Source organism: Tupaia chinensis, unplaced genomic scaffold (genome assembly GCF_000334495.1).
Source record: "Tupaia chinensis unplaced genomic scaffold, TupChi_1.0 Scaffold145592_1, whole genome shotgun sequence".
NCBI lineage: Eukaryota > Metazoa > Chordata > Mammalia > Scandentia > Tupaiidae > Tupaia > Tupaia belangeri.
In genome coordinates this window covers 1,892,849-1,907,744 of record NW_006205449.1, presented here as the reverse complement: position 1 = coordinate 1,907,744, position 14,896 = coordinate 1,892,849, and the positions used below count along the sequence as shown (strand labels likewise).

Below are 14,896 nucleotides of genomic sequence, written 5' to 3'. Positions count from 1 at the left end.
CCTCCTCCAGCTCTTTTTTTTTTTTGGAAAGGTTTTTGCTATAAGGCACGTATGCTCGCCAGACAGACAGACAGAGAGAGACAGAGAGACAGAAAGTGAGAAATCATCCCCGGGGGGGATGGCCATGCCGCAATCTCTTCTCCTCTTGGGATCTTGAGCACGCACGCACACGCGCCCGGCATGAGTTTAACCTGCTGGGTCCGGGACTCGAACCGCGGTCGACTACATGGGAGTCCAGCAACATAGCCATTATGCTAACTGCTGGTCCCAGCTCTCTGTAACTGAGGCAACCCCTGAGAGGGTGTCTGCTGACAGTACTCAGCTGCAAGGGCAGTAAGTATTTCCTTGAAGGTGATCATGTCCTTTGCAGTACTTAACTTCACGGGAGCCATTTTTTAGGATTAAATGAGATGATATTTACAACTGTTCCTTATACTTAATGAGCTCTTAGTAAATGTTAGGTGTTATTTCTAGCTCTAAGATTCATTCATTATTAAAAGTGAGAAGTTTAAAAAATGAAAACTAAATTGATCAGACTACTTAGAAGGGTAAACTGGAGCATTTTATAACAAATCCCAGATAGGATATTATTTCACCTGTAGTAGGTGTTTCCATTTTAATCATGTTATGATTTCACTTAAAAGAATTCACAATAGTTCTTTAATATCATCAAATACAGATTCATCCTGCAATTCCTTATTTTCTCAAAGATTTATTTATAGTAATTTTGTTTAAATTAGAATACAAATAAAGGTCTACATAGTTTCATTTCATTGTTCTAGCTCTTAAGTCTTTTTATTTTGTAGCATTCCATACTCTCTCCCTACTTATTCTTTTTCTAATTATTTGATAGGGAAAAACAAACAAACAAACAAACAGATAATTGATGTGAAGAATGTCCCCAGTTCTGGATGTGACTGCTTCTTTGTTGTGCAATGTCATTTAAAGTTAGCTTATTCTTCTGAACCCCATATTTCCTATAAACTTGTGGTTAGCTCTAAGCTTAACCAAAATCTAGATCAATTTTAAGAAAGAAACACTGAGACGGTACAATGCACAAAACCAGATTGTAATAGAGAGAGAGCACATGGGATCAATCATGTTTGTCACTTCTCCAGTTTCATTTAATCATTTCTGTAATGCTAGGCCTCCATGAGTTATATATACATTCATACTAAATATAGGTTAAAGCTTTTGGCCTTCCTCTATAAGTTAATGCACAAAGTTTACATAAATTATATGTGAATTCTAGAAATTAGAAGTCAGCGGGACCAGCAGTTAGCGTAATGGCTATGTCGCTGGACTCCCATGTGGTCGACCGTGGTTCAAGTCCCGGACCCAGTGGCTTAAAACTCATGCCAGGCACATGTGTGTGCGTGCCCAAGATGCTGAGAGGAGAATGGAGGAGAAGGGATTGCAGCGTGGCCATCCCCCCTGGGGGGTGATTTCTCGCTTTCTGTCTCTCTGTCTCTGTCTGTCTGGCGAGCACATGCGCCCTATAGCAAAAACCTCCCCCCACCCCACCCCCCCCAAAAAAAGGAGTCGACCAAGTTACATTTGCTAAGGATACTTAACAGAATAATCCTAACAATATACCAAAGCATATGCTTTTTTTTTTGGCTTGTAAGTTTATGAAGGTTTAGTTTGTGGGCCATTTAAGCATATTTAAATTCTGTGAATTATTTATGATCTCATCTGCTATTTGTATGGGCCCTTTTCATAGTATTCTTATAAATTCTGAATACAAACCTAGAAGTTTTCCCTTTGGGCTATTTACTATATTGTAAAAATTGAAAGAATGAGTAAATAATATATTGACATGCTGGGGGTAAAAATGAGCTCCTGGAAATAATTTTCATCAGATGTATATTTCTGAGAGACAGATATAGAAGAAACAGGGTGTGACTATAAACCTATTTCAGACACATACACATATTCTAGAAAAGTTTTACATGAGAATAATTTATTCTTATATGCCTCTGCCTATGAATGTTTCTTTTGGAATCTCAACCAGCAGGCATGCCATTTAAAAGTTACTACAGATTGAATGGAGAAAACGAAAACTTTCCCACTAAAATCTGTAACAAAACAAGGCTGCCTACTTTCTCTACTCCTTTTCTACATAGTGCTGGAAGTCCTAACCAATGCAATCAGATAAGGAAGCAAAATAAAAAGCATTTGGATAGGAAAAGAAGAAATTAAACAGTCCCTATTTGCATATGATATGATTACATACAAGAAAATCCAAATGAATCCACAAAAAAATCTTTCAGAAGTAATAAATGAAATCAGTGATGTAGCAGGATACAAAATCAATTTACAAAAAGCTATAGCATTTTTATACACCAACAATAAGCAGACTGAGACAGGTTTGAAGAAAGTAATTGCATTTACAACATTCACAAAACTAATAAAATACTTAGGAATAAACCTAACCAAAGAGGTGAAAGACCTCTAAAAGGAAAACTATGAAAACTGAAAAAAGAAATTGAGGGACCAGCAGTTGGTGTAATGGCTATGTCGCTGGATTCCCATGTAGTCTATTGTAGTTTGAGTCCTGGACTTGGTGGTGGCTTAAACTCACACCGGGAGCGTGTGCATGCATGCCCAAGATCCCAAGAGGAGAATGGAGGAGAAGGTATCGTGATGTGACCATCCCCCATGGGGGTGATTTTTTACTTTCTGTCTCTCTGTCTGTCTCTGTCTTTCTGGTGAGCACATGCATCCTATAGCAAAACCCTCTCCAAAAAAAAAGAAAAGAAAAGAAATTGAGTATAATACAAAAAAATGGAAAGATATCCCATGTTCTTGGATCAAAAGAATCAAATATAATCAAAATGTTTATTCTACCCAAATTCATTTAAAATTCAGTGTGATTCCAAATTTTTGACATCTGTTTTTTTCTTTATACAAGTGTGATGCCAAAATGCTGGTGACATTCTTCATAAAAGTAGAAAAACCCATTATAAAGTTTGTCTAGAATCATAAAAGATCCTGTATTGCCAAGGCAATACTGTGCAAATAGAATAAAGTAGGTGGCATCTCATACCCAACTTTAAAGTATATTATAAAGCGGCGATAATCAAAATAGCATGGTACTGGCACAAAAACACATAAACCAATGGAACAGCATAGAGAATCCAGAACTAAACCCCAAATCATACAGTCAATTGGTCCTTGACAAAGGGTACAAGATAAAGTGGAGAAAAGAAAGCCTTTTCAGCAAATGGTGCTGGAAGAACTGGATATCCACTGGCAGAAAAATGAACCTGGACCCCTATTTCTCAGCATTAACAAGAGTCAACTCAAAATGGATCAATGATGTAAATATAAGTCCTCAAACTGAAAGACAATACTGGTAGAAAACTTAAGGGAAACTCTTAAAGATATTGGAATAGGCAAAGATTTCTTAAATAAGACCCCTAAAACACAGGCAATAATCCCCCAAATAAACAGTGAAATTACATCAAGCTAAAAAAAGCTTCACAGCAAAGGAAACAGAGTGAAAAGACAACCCTCAGAATGGGAGAACATATTTACGTGTTATTCCTCAGACAAGAAATTGACAACCAGAATATATAGGGAACACAAGTAGCTGACTCATAAAAAAAAAGTCAATAATCCAATTTTAAAATGTACACATAAACTTAACAGACAGCTCTCCAGGGAAGACTTATAAATGGCCAAAATGCATATGAACAACAAGTGCTGGTGAAGCCATGGTAAAAAGGGAACCCTCTTACACTGTTAGTGGGAACATAAATTAGTACAACCTCTGTGAAAATGGAGTTTCCTCAAAAACCTGCAAAGAGAATTAGCATATGACCTAGTAACCCCATTCCTTAGTATTTACCCAAAGGATAAAAAAATACTCACTTGTAAAAACACTTTTACATCCATGTTTATCATAACATTATTCACAATTAATACGACATGGAATCAGCCAAAGTGTCCAAAAACTGATGACTGGATTGAAAAATTGTAACACATTTACATTATGGAATATTACTCAGCCATAAGAAACAATGAGACTCTATCATTTCATCCAAAGTGAATGAGTGTAAAAGACTTAATATTAAGCAAAGGGAATCAGACTTTGAAAGATACTAACTGAATATCCCCACTCAGTGTGTACTGAAGGTCTGCACACTGGTAGTAGAGAAGATAAGTGTAGATACAAGGAACTGTAAGGAAGGGATGTGAACAGCAGAGAGTCAGTGGGAGGGGGAGAGTGGGGGGAGCAAAGGGAAGGAATGTTTAACAAAGAAATGCAAATTTCTCTGTGGAAAAAAAATGTCTGTTATTTTTGCTTTATAAAAACAATTTTTTTAATTACTTCAGCTTATGCAATACAAGTTTCCAAAAACTGAGTGCTCTTTACTTTTTCCATAATTGATTTCAACTTAGTTCTTGAACTTTTTCTATCAAATAGAAAAAGAAAAAAATCTATCTGGACACTTCAAGATGACTCAGTCACTTCTGCCGTCTTCTTGAGGTAGAATTTCAATCAAATTTATGAATCCTTCTCATGATAGCATCTATATTCGGGGGAAAACTTATGTAGGGTGAGGCCAATAGTATGTGGTGAAGTGCATTGCTACATTTGCCTGCTGTGGCTGTGGTTGGTAGTAAGATAAATGGATCCCCCAAGGTCTGCTCTGGATGCCTACAGAGGGGTGAGTGGAAACATGAGCTTATGCTGCCTCTGCAACCTAAAATCAAAGTCATTCATAATTAAGCTTTTCACCAGAAATAGCAGTAGTATGGCTTTACCTTATTTCATCTTCCCAAATATTTTATGAGTGCATCTGATTGGCTGGTTCTAAATCACAAATCACATCTGAACTCTAGCTGCAAAAAAAAAAAAAAAAGTCATTTTAGATTTTCAGGCTCTAGTGTAGGAAGGAACACCAGTTCACCATGTCTGTTACACAGTCACAGCTGGGAGATAGAGGAGTGGGCATTCTCACCACTTGACCTAGATTAGTCTGATGTTGGTAGTCTCCACTTAAATATAGTATCTTGACAAAGATGGTGTGTCTAAGTGCTGTTTTGGTTGTTTTTGAGCTGTATTTTCTACTACTATCGGGTGCGGGCACTCACTGGAGAGACAGAGACAGACAGAGACAGAAAGCAAGAAATCACTCTCCAGGGAGGATGCCCATGCCACAATCCCTTCTCCATTTTTCTCGCAGGATTTTGGGCACACATGCATACACACCCAATATGAGTTTCAAGCCTCTGAGTCAGAACTCTAACCATGGTCGGCCATGTGGGAGTCCAGTGAAGCAATCATTACACCATCTACTGGTCCAGTGTGTATAAGTTTTATCAGACCATTTTTAGTTAGTTCTTTTGTACAAGGGTCTTCAGAAAAGTAGTTGTATAAGGGACCAGCAGATGGAGAAATGGTTACATTGGTGGACTTCCACATAGTCAACCATAGTTCAAGTCCCAGACCCAGTGAATTAAAACTCATGCCAGGTGTGTGTGCATGTGAGTCCAAAATCCTGAAAGGAGAATGGTGGAAGAGGGATTGCGGCATGGCCATCCCCCCTTGGGGATGATTTCTCGCTTTCTGTCTTGCTGGCAAGCTCAAAGCGCCCTATAGCAAAAAATCTCTTAAAAAAAAAAAGAAAAGTAACTGCATCCCTTTTTGCTCTCTCCAGGGGAATTTGTCAAACCTTATTAGGGGTTAATTTGTTTACTTCCAAAATTCATATGTTAAAGTTCTAACCCCCAGTGCCTCAGTAATCAAGTCCTACTTATTCATAAAGGACATAAACTTAACAGACAGCTCTCCAGGGAAGACTTATAAATGGCCAAAATGCATATGAACAACAAGTGCTGGTGAAGCCATGGTAAAAAGGGAACCCTCTTACACTGTTAGTGGGAACATAAATTAGTACAACCTCTGTGAAAATGGAGTTTCCTCAAAAACCTGCAAAGAGAATTAGCATATGACCTAGTAACCCCATTCCTTAGTATTTACCCAAAGGATAAAAAAATACTCACTTGTAAAAACACTTTTACATCCATGTTTATCATAACATTATTCACAATTAATACGACATGGAATCAGCCAAAGTGTCCAAAAACTGATGACTAGATTGAAAAATTGTAACACATTTACATTATGGAATATTACTCAGCCATAAGAAACAATGAGACTCTATCATTTCATCCAAAGTGAATGAGTGTAAAAGACTTAATATTAAGCAAAGGGAATCAGACTTTGAAAGATACTAACTGAATATCCCCACTCAGTGTGTACTGAAGGTCTGCACACTGGTAGTAGAGAAGATAAGTGTAGATACAAGGAACTGTAAGGAAGGGATGTGAACAGCAGAGAGTCAGTGGGAGGGGGAGAGTGGGGGGAGCAAAGGGAAGGAATGTTTAACAAAGAAATGCAAATTTCTCTGTGGAAAAAAAATGTCTGTTATTTTTGCTTTATAAAAATAATTTTTTTAATTACTTCAGCTTATGCAATACAAGTTTCCAAAAACTGAGTGCTCTTTACTTTTTCCATAATTGATTTCAACTTAGTTCTTGAACTTTTTCTATCAAATAGAAAAAGAAAAAAATCTATCTGGACACTTCAAGATGACTCAGTCACTTCTGCCGTCTTCTTGAGGTAGAATTTCAATCAAATTTATGAATCCTTCTCATGATAGCATCTATATTCGGGGGAAAACTTATGTAGGGTGAGGCCAATAGTATGTGGTGAAGTGCATTGCTACATTTGCCTGCTGTGGCTGTGGTTGGTAGTAAGATAAATGGATCCCCCAAGGTCTGCTCTGGATGCCTACAGAGGGGTGAGTGGAAACATGAGCTTATGCTGCCTCTGCAACCTAAAATCAAAGTCATTCATAATTAAGCTTTTCACCAGAAATAGCAGTAGTATGGCTTTACCTTATTTCATCTTCCCAAATATTTTATGAGTGCATCTGATTGGCTGGTTCTAAATCACAAATCACATCTGAACTCTAGCTGCAAAAAAAAAAAAAAAAGTCATTTTAGATTTTCAGGCTCTAGTGTAGGAAGGAACACCAGTTCACCATGTCTGTTACACAGTCACAGCTGGGAGATAGAGGAGTGGGCATTCTCACCACTTGACCTAGATTAGTCTGATGTTGGTAGTCTCCACTTAAATATGGTATCTTGACAAAGATGGTGTGTCTAAGTGCTGTTTTGGTTGTTTTTGAGCTGTATTTTCTACTACTATCGGGTGCGGGCACTCACTGGAGAGACAGAGACAGACAGAGACAGAAAGCAAGAAATCACTCTCCAGGGAGGATGCCCATGCCACAATCCCTTCTCCATTTTTCTCGCAGGATTTTGGGCACACATGCATACACACCCAATATGAGTTTCAAGCCTCTGAGTCAGAACTCTAACCATGGTCGGCCATGTGGGAGTCCAGTGAAGCAATCATTACACCATCTACTGGTCCAGTGTGTATAAGTTTTATCAGACCATTTTTAGTTAGTTCTTTTGTACAAGGGTCTTCAGAAAAGTAGTTGTATAAGGGACCAGCAGATGGAGAAATGGTTACATTGGTGGACTTCCACATAGTCAACCATAGTTCAAGTCCCAGACCCAGTGAATTAAAACTCATGCCAGGTGTGTGTGCATGTGAGTCCAAAATCCTGAAAGGAGAATGGTGGAAGAGGGATTGCGGCATGGCCATCCCCCCTTGGGGATGATTTCTCGCTTTCTGTCTTGCTGGCAAGCTCAAAGCGCCCTATAGCAAAAAATCTCTTAAAAAAAAAAAGAAAAGTAACTGCATCCCTTTTTGCTCTCTCCAGGGGAATTTGTCAAACCTTATTAGGGGTTAATTTGTTTACTTCCAAAATTCATATGTTAAAGTTCTAACCCCCAGTGCCTCAGTAATCAAGTCCTACTTATTCATAAAGGCCTAGTGTAAATATAACTACTTCCTCCATTGATTTAACTTCTTTCAGCAAGTGCTTTTAAGTAACTGTGAAGAATATAAGAATAGATGCCATGGTGTTTAACCTCCAAAGATACTGTATCTACTGAGAAATACACACTAAAAGATAAGGGTACTACCTTGTACTGTGTGTGTGTGTGTGTGACAAATTGTATATAACTGATCTAAATCCTTGAAGAGTTGAGAGAAAAGCACTCCCTCTGTGGTAGTTTAATTGGTGGAGGATTCAGAGGAGGTGAGATGTTAAGAGTTTAGAGGAAGCCACAACTTAAATCAGTGTAGAGAGGAGAGAAACGTTCTGAGCAAGATACCAGCATGAGCGTATTTGGAGAACAATGAGTGCTTAGGTACATAGTTTTTATGGTTGATTTATATAGAATTTATAACATACTTTCATATTAAAATATCTTGAGGAAATGATCTCAAAAGAAGAATACAAATGATAAGAAATGTCCCCATCTCCACCAGAAGACTCATTTATATTTTGTGGGTTTTTTGCCTGTTCTATATATCATTGTGTTACTTTTTAATTCTTATTTTGATTATATTTATATATATTTTACATTAAGGACATTATTGCATTTAAAATTTTCCTAATCTCTATCCTTTCAGGAAAACAAAGTCAAGCCACCCAATTTGACAACTAAAAAAACATTCAGGGCTCCTCTGACGGAAACCACTTGCATAAAACCTGCCTTATCTCAAAGTGCTGTTCACTGCTCTGTGGCAGCAGACCATAAGGTGGCGCTCTCACTCAGCCAGCCAAAGTCAGACAGTGCCTCAGCTCTACACCTTAGCCCAGACTCTGCTCAGGATGGGAGGCAATCTCTGTCTTGCAAGGTACGGCAGGAACATTTGGAAATATTAAAGCCCTACGGAGGAAATTCTCAAGTTCAACATGTAAATCTGAGCTCCCAATGTAATGGCACCCCTAAATACATGCCAATTTTTAAAAACAGGATGTTACAGATGAACAAAAATAGCTTGGCACTTGGCAACTCGAAAAGAAAACAACATATTGTTACAGAATCTAAATTGTTTTCACTCAAGACTGGTATGATCCAGGATGACACACTGAATTCAAATCCAGCTATTAAAAAAAGATCGAACATTCAAATGCAGGCTAGAAATTTAAATCAGAAGAGTTCCAGACCTCTGCAAGAAAAAAATACCGAGTCCTATGAAAATATAACAAAATATCCCTCTTCTAATGTAAAATCAACTGTCAGGTTAAATGAAAGTAAGCAACTACCTATTAGTTCAATATCTCAGATGTCAAGTAACAATTTAGCTGTGATACAAGGTACTGCTGACTTCCAAGTGAGTGGAAAAGAAAATTTAAAAAGCAAATGTATAAAACAAATTTTAGGGAAAGGCCATGAATCACTAAAATTGAAAAGACAACCACACATTTTTGAATCAGATGCAGAAATGGAAGATCCTCAACCATTAGAACAACAATCAGCAAATCAAACTGAAGAAGTCCATGTAAGTGACCACAAGTTGATAGTAAATGGAATCACCCACAGGACTAAAAGAAAACTACACCCAGAGTCTTCAAAAACTTCAAAAAAGCATCATTCCACTACTCTCCATTATGGGCAATCCAGTTCTAGGAACCAGGTAAACAAAAAGTTTAATCTGGTGATCGTCCTCACAGGCTAGATATTTAAAACCACTTAAATAATGGTTGAAATGATTTGTCCCAAATCATCTAGAAATACAATGTTTAGGAAACAGAATATCTATCCTAGCACAACTATATAATTATATTTACACAGTTGTGTTAATTAATAACAAAATGCTATTGACGTATGATAGCAATAATTAATTTGTAACTTGTAACAAAATGCTGTTTTTCACTCTGATACAGATATATGATTTGGATAAATCAAAACATGAGAAATCTCTCATCATTCCTAAAGTTTAGAACACAGACAGGAAAGAAAGAAATGTCCACCAGGTAATGAAGTGAAACTTTTTGATTTGTTTTTCTTTATCTGAATTGAGATTGCCAAATTTAGGGATCCCCAATCTCTTGCAAAGAAGGAGATATTTTTTATTCCCTGAAATATTAAAGTCAGTAAGAAAATAGGAAATGGTGGGAATACATCCCTTGAATAAGGACTGTACAGAGTCGCTGTTTGACATAGTAAAGGCCCCCACAGAGGAAGGAGTGGAGAGAGGTCACACTGTCAGTGAGCTCCTGCTCTGTTCTAGGGATCTTTATGGGCTAGGAAAAGGGCGTGGCAGCAGTAAACTGTCTGAAAATGTAAGATTCTGACAACTACTGCGATACCTAATTTGGGGGAATCTTACCCAAAATATTATACCTTACATGATATCTCAAGGTTAATCATTAAGTTAAAATTTATCCCAAAAGTGCTACAATACTGGCTAAATTTAAACTTGAAGTTTAGTTGATAATGCCGACTCCATGGCACTGAATTCACAAAACCATGCATCTGGAAATTACATTTTATTCCATTTTGCCATCTGTTGTAGTCTAAGAAAAAACATATTACTAAAATAGCCACGAAAACTTTTTGCAGAGAACTATTGGAATATTTTCAATTCAAATTCTTTAAGAACCAACTAGAAAACATTTTCTTCTTTTCTCTTCAAAACGCTATTTCTGGGACCAGCAGTTGGTATAATGGCTATGTCGCTAGATTCCCATGTAGTCGACTGCAGTTTGAGTCCTGGACCTGGTGTCTTAAACTCACACTGGGTGCGTGTACGTGCGTGCCCAAGATCCTGAGAGGAGACTGGAGGAAAAGGGATTGTGACATGGCCATCCCCGCTGCAGGTGATTTCTTGCTTTCTGTCTCTCTGCCTGTGTCTTCCTGGCGAGCATACACGCCCTGTAGCAAAAACCTCTCAAAAAAAAAAATGCTATTTCTTCCTATAACTAGGAAACTTTTCAGCCTGATTTGAATTAACCAAAAGGTATGTAAGTATTTTCCTATATATGTTATAATGGTATGTTTTAGGTAGTTTTTGATAGCTTAATATTTAATGTACTCAGTGGGTGGTTGATGAAAAACAATGTTTTATTTTAAAACATTACTTGCATTTTTAGAAATAAATAAAATCTATTCCAAATCTCACTTTTTTAGAAATAGGGTAGCACTTTCCCACATTGAATTATTAAAGACCTGACACAATTTTTTAAATTACAAATCATTGTATGAGCTAGAAAGAATAACATAATGAGAAAAATTGTAAGATATCGTTACAGAAAATAGTTTCCCACAAATATAAAATTAAAAATAATCCTGTAAAAAGTTTAAGTAATAAAGTTTCAAGAAAAAAGTAAGAAACTACCTGTTATTCCTTTTTGCAGAGATGACTGTTCTGAATATTGGATGAACCCTCATCCCAGGTGCCTCTTATACTCATCCCGAGAACATGAATCCAGCTCTACCTGCTGCTGTGGGATCTCCTTTTTGACTTGACTGTTTTTTCTTTTATCGTTTGCATAGCGTCTTATTATATATGGGTGCATATATTTAACTAGGCCCCAGTTGAATGACAATTTGTTACCAGTGTTTCACTATTACAACAATGTCATAAAAATATTGGGTTGTCAGAAAAGTCATGATGCATTTTTGCACAGAGAAACATAGAAAAAATAAGTTATGACTTTTCTGATGACTCAATAGTACTGTACTGATCTTTGCAAAATATCCAATTATCTTACATATATACAGGAGTTCTGATCATTGAAAATATTATTTTGTCTTTGCTATTTTTATTATTGAATTTATTTTAATGTACTATTTTATTATCAAAAACTTCAAACCATACAAAGAATAATTAAGAACAGTATTAAGAACCTCTGAGTACCTTAGATCGACCAGTTAATAGAATTTTCCACTCTGCTTAATCTGTTCCACATCGACACACTTTTCTGCTGTAATTTGTATTGCCAATGGGTGCATGCACTTATCAGAGAGCGAGAGCAATCATGCTCCAGTGAAGCAGGATCACACTGAAGTCCTTTTTTCTCTGTTTTTCCATCCTATCAGAATTTGGGGTACACATACATGTGCACATTGTATGTTTATCAAGCTGGTAGTACTGGAGTTTGAGCCACTGTTGGCCGTGTGGAATCCAGATCCTTGTACACAGGGCTTAACCACTGTGCTAAAGGGCTGGCCCTGCTGGCATATTTTAAAGCAAATTCAAGACATCATATAATTTTACTCATAAACACCACTGTGTCTCAGACATATAAGGTACAGTATGTTTTTAAGGCACGTGTGAGTATATGTGTATGTATTTACATACTCTTACACATACACATATATACACATACACGCATTACATTTTAGAGATACCTATTATATCTCTATTGGCTCATGAAATTTTGCTTTTATTTTTACAAACAAACAGGAGTCCTTGAATAAACATAAAACTATTAATATCGCAGAACTAGAGCCTTTGTTGGAGTGCAGATTTCTGCATTCAATAGTCCTCAGAGCATCCTCTCTGTGCCAGGCAGTGAGGTAAGCACTGAGTCCACTGCTCAAAGACACGGGACAGCTATGGCCTGAGCCTAGGCTGATAATCTAGGCTCTAGCAAACCCTTTCTGGGTTTCTGGCACAGGTTAAGAGGCAAGTATGTATTAAAACAAATGTCCAGAAGGGCCTCTAAGCCCAGACTACATAGAAATTATCTAGCATGTGAAAAAAAAGAGGAAATAGAACTTCTCACCTAATGTGTACTGTTATGATTTGCAAATACTTTAGACATTTAATTTCTAAAATACAGTACAATTACTGTAATATACTTCAAAGAAACCAAAATCTTCACTGAATATTCCACTGAAACAATCCTCTATTAGGTAAATGAACTATTAAGAGAACCAAGTGTAAGTTGACTTTATTTTTTTAATTTGATTTACTTTCTCTGCTAATTCACTAAATTATTACAACTAAGAGCAAAAACAAACACTATACTATTTATATATTTAGTTTCATAGCATTTGTTGCTTACCATATATTTTTATTTATATTTTATTATATATTATTATATTTTTTAAATTTCTAATTGTTGTTTACTATAGCAAAAAGTAAAAAATAGGTGCTTACCAATGATTTGCTTTTATTTGAAAAATTAACAAGTTTTTGCTCAGTTTTTTTGAATTGCATATGATTTAGTGTTATGCTGGAACTGCCAGTATATTGAATAAATACTTAAGGGCAATCAGTATTATAAATATTTAAGTATGCCATGGTCCTTTTATATTGATGCTTAAGATGTTCACGTTGAATCTTACAGTATGTTTTTAAATTTAAAAAAATAAAAGTTTTCAAATAGATACATTTTTCATATATCCAAAATGACCAGATAAAGGAGTGGAAAAGCTTACACAATTACAAAGTCCTTTCCCTCTGTGGTTCCATTTCTTCACATGCATTTGCTGCAGGACCCATGTAAACTAGTTTAGGTTCTTAGCACTTCATATAGCTATTCTCAAACGTCCTTTGTTCTCTCACTCACCCAATGCTTGGTATTTGCTATGTGCCAAGTATTATTGCCCATGCTTGGGATACATGGGTGGACACCAATGTTACATTCTAGCAGGGAAAGACAGATGATATACATGACAAGTAAGTAAATCATAATGTATCAGAAAGTGGCAAGTGCAATGGAAAAAGAAAAAAACAGAGCAAAGTAAGGGTCGGCTTCTTATAGCAGAGACTTGATTGAGGTGAGGGAGGTGGTCACATGGATATCTGAAGGATGAGCTTTGCAGGCATGAGGAGCAGCCTCTCACACTTGCATCAGGGAGCCGGAGCAGCTAGGGTAGGGTGAGCCAGAGGGGAGAAAGGAAGAGCTAAGATCTGATTACGTAATCCTTTGAGGCCACAGTAAGTACATTACTTTTCACTGACTGAAATGGGGTGAGGAAACAGCATGATCTGACTTAGGTTCCAACACGATCTTTTTGGCTACTGTGTCGTGAATAGATTGAGGTGGGAAAGCATGAGAGAGCGGTCAAAAAGCCAGAATGGATCAGAATTCAGGCAAAAGATGAAAATTATGGCTGGTACCTCTGTGGTAGTAGGGAGGGGATAAAAGGTGATAATTCTGGATCTAATCTGAGGGATAGAGCTAAGGTTCTGAGAGAAAGAGTGGTATCTAGGAAAACTGCCAGGCTCGGGGGGGCTTGATCATCTGGAAGAATGGAGCTGTTACCAACTGAGATGGTAAGGAGCAAGTTTTAGAGCAAAAGGAGGACTGGGAGCTGAGCACTGGGTTCACAGCATGGAGGCCAGTGACAACCGGGCCATAGTTTCTGTGAGGGAGGGAAGCGATACCCAGCCAGGTGGGCTTAAGGAAGAAGGAGGGGAGGAGTTGGAAATAATGAGATGGACAGTTCTGTGAAGAGTCATGAGAGGACTTTTCTAAATCCTCATTTTCATTCCTTCCTAAACAATAATACCCTTTGATCATCCTTTCTTAAAATGCTGTTTCCCCATGACCTATATAATCTCACATCTCTGGATACACCTTCGATCTCCTTTACTGACTGGCACTGAGTATTCTCTGGACCTTGCAGGATGAACAGTAGTGAGTCCAGGCACATTTGGGGTGCAGGAGGAATGGGAGGAAGGGCATTCCAAAGGAGAAATGAAGACACATATGTTTAGGGAACAATGAGCACGGATTTTCATGTGGTGAGCCTGTGTCTCGTACAGGGACCAGAATGATTACAGATGAAACCAGGAGGTTGTCTCAGGTCAGGGTGGAGAGATCGTCTGGAGGCCATTTCAGACAGGCTAACAGACCCAGAAATGGCAAGTCCTGGCCTGCGTGGTGCTAGCTGGGAAGTAGGGTCAGAGACGAGGCTGAATTTTCAAGCTCGATCCGCAGGAAGGAGAGAGTCACCTTTTAAATACACATCGGAACGTGGGGGAGTAGCAGGGAAA

At 37.6% G+C, this 14,896-nt stretch overlaps 1 protein-coding gene across 1 annotated transcript in view; it reads left to right on the top strand.

Annotated features, from left to right (window-relative positions):
- The window catches only part of CUNH18orf63 (chromosome unknown C18orf63 homolog), a 40,586-nt gene extending 29,115 nt beyond the window's left edge, over window positions 1-11,471 (top strand). The window contains exons 11-13 of the mRNA XM_027768126.1: window positions 8,567-9,577; window positions 9,828-9,917; window positions 11,301-11,471. Of these exons, the coding sequence (XP_027623927.1) occupies window positions 8,567-9,577; window positions 9,828-9,884 (1,068 nt within the window). The 3' untranslated portion in view covers window positions 9,885-9,917; window positions 11,301-11,471. The remainder of the gene's footprint in view (window positions 1-8,566; window positions 9,578-9,827; window positions 9,918-11,300) is intronic.
- Window positions 11,472-14,896: the final 3,425 nt, after the last annotated feature.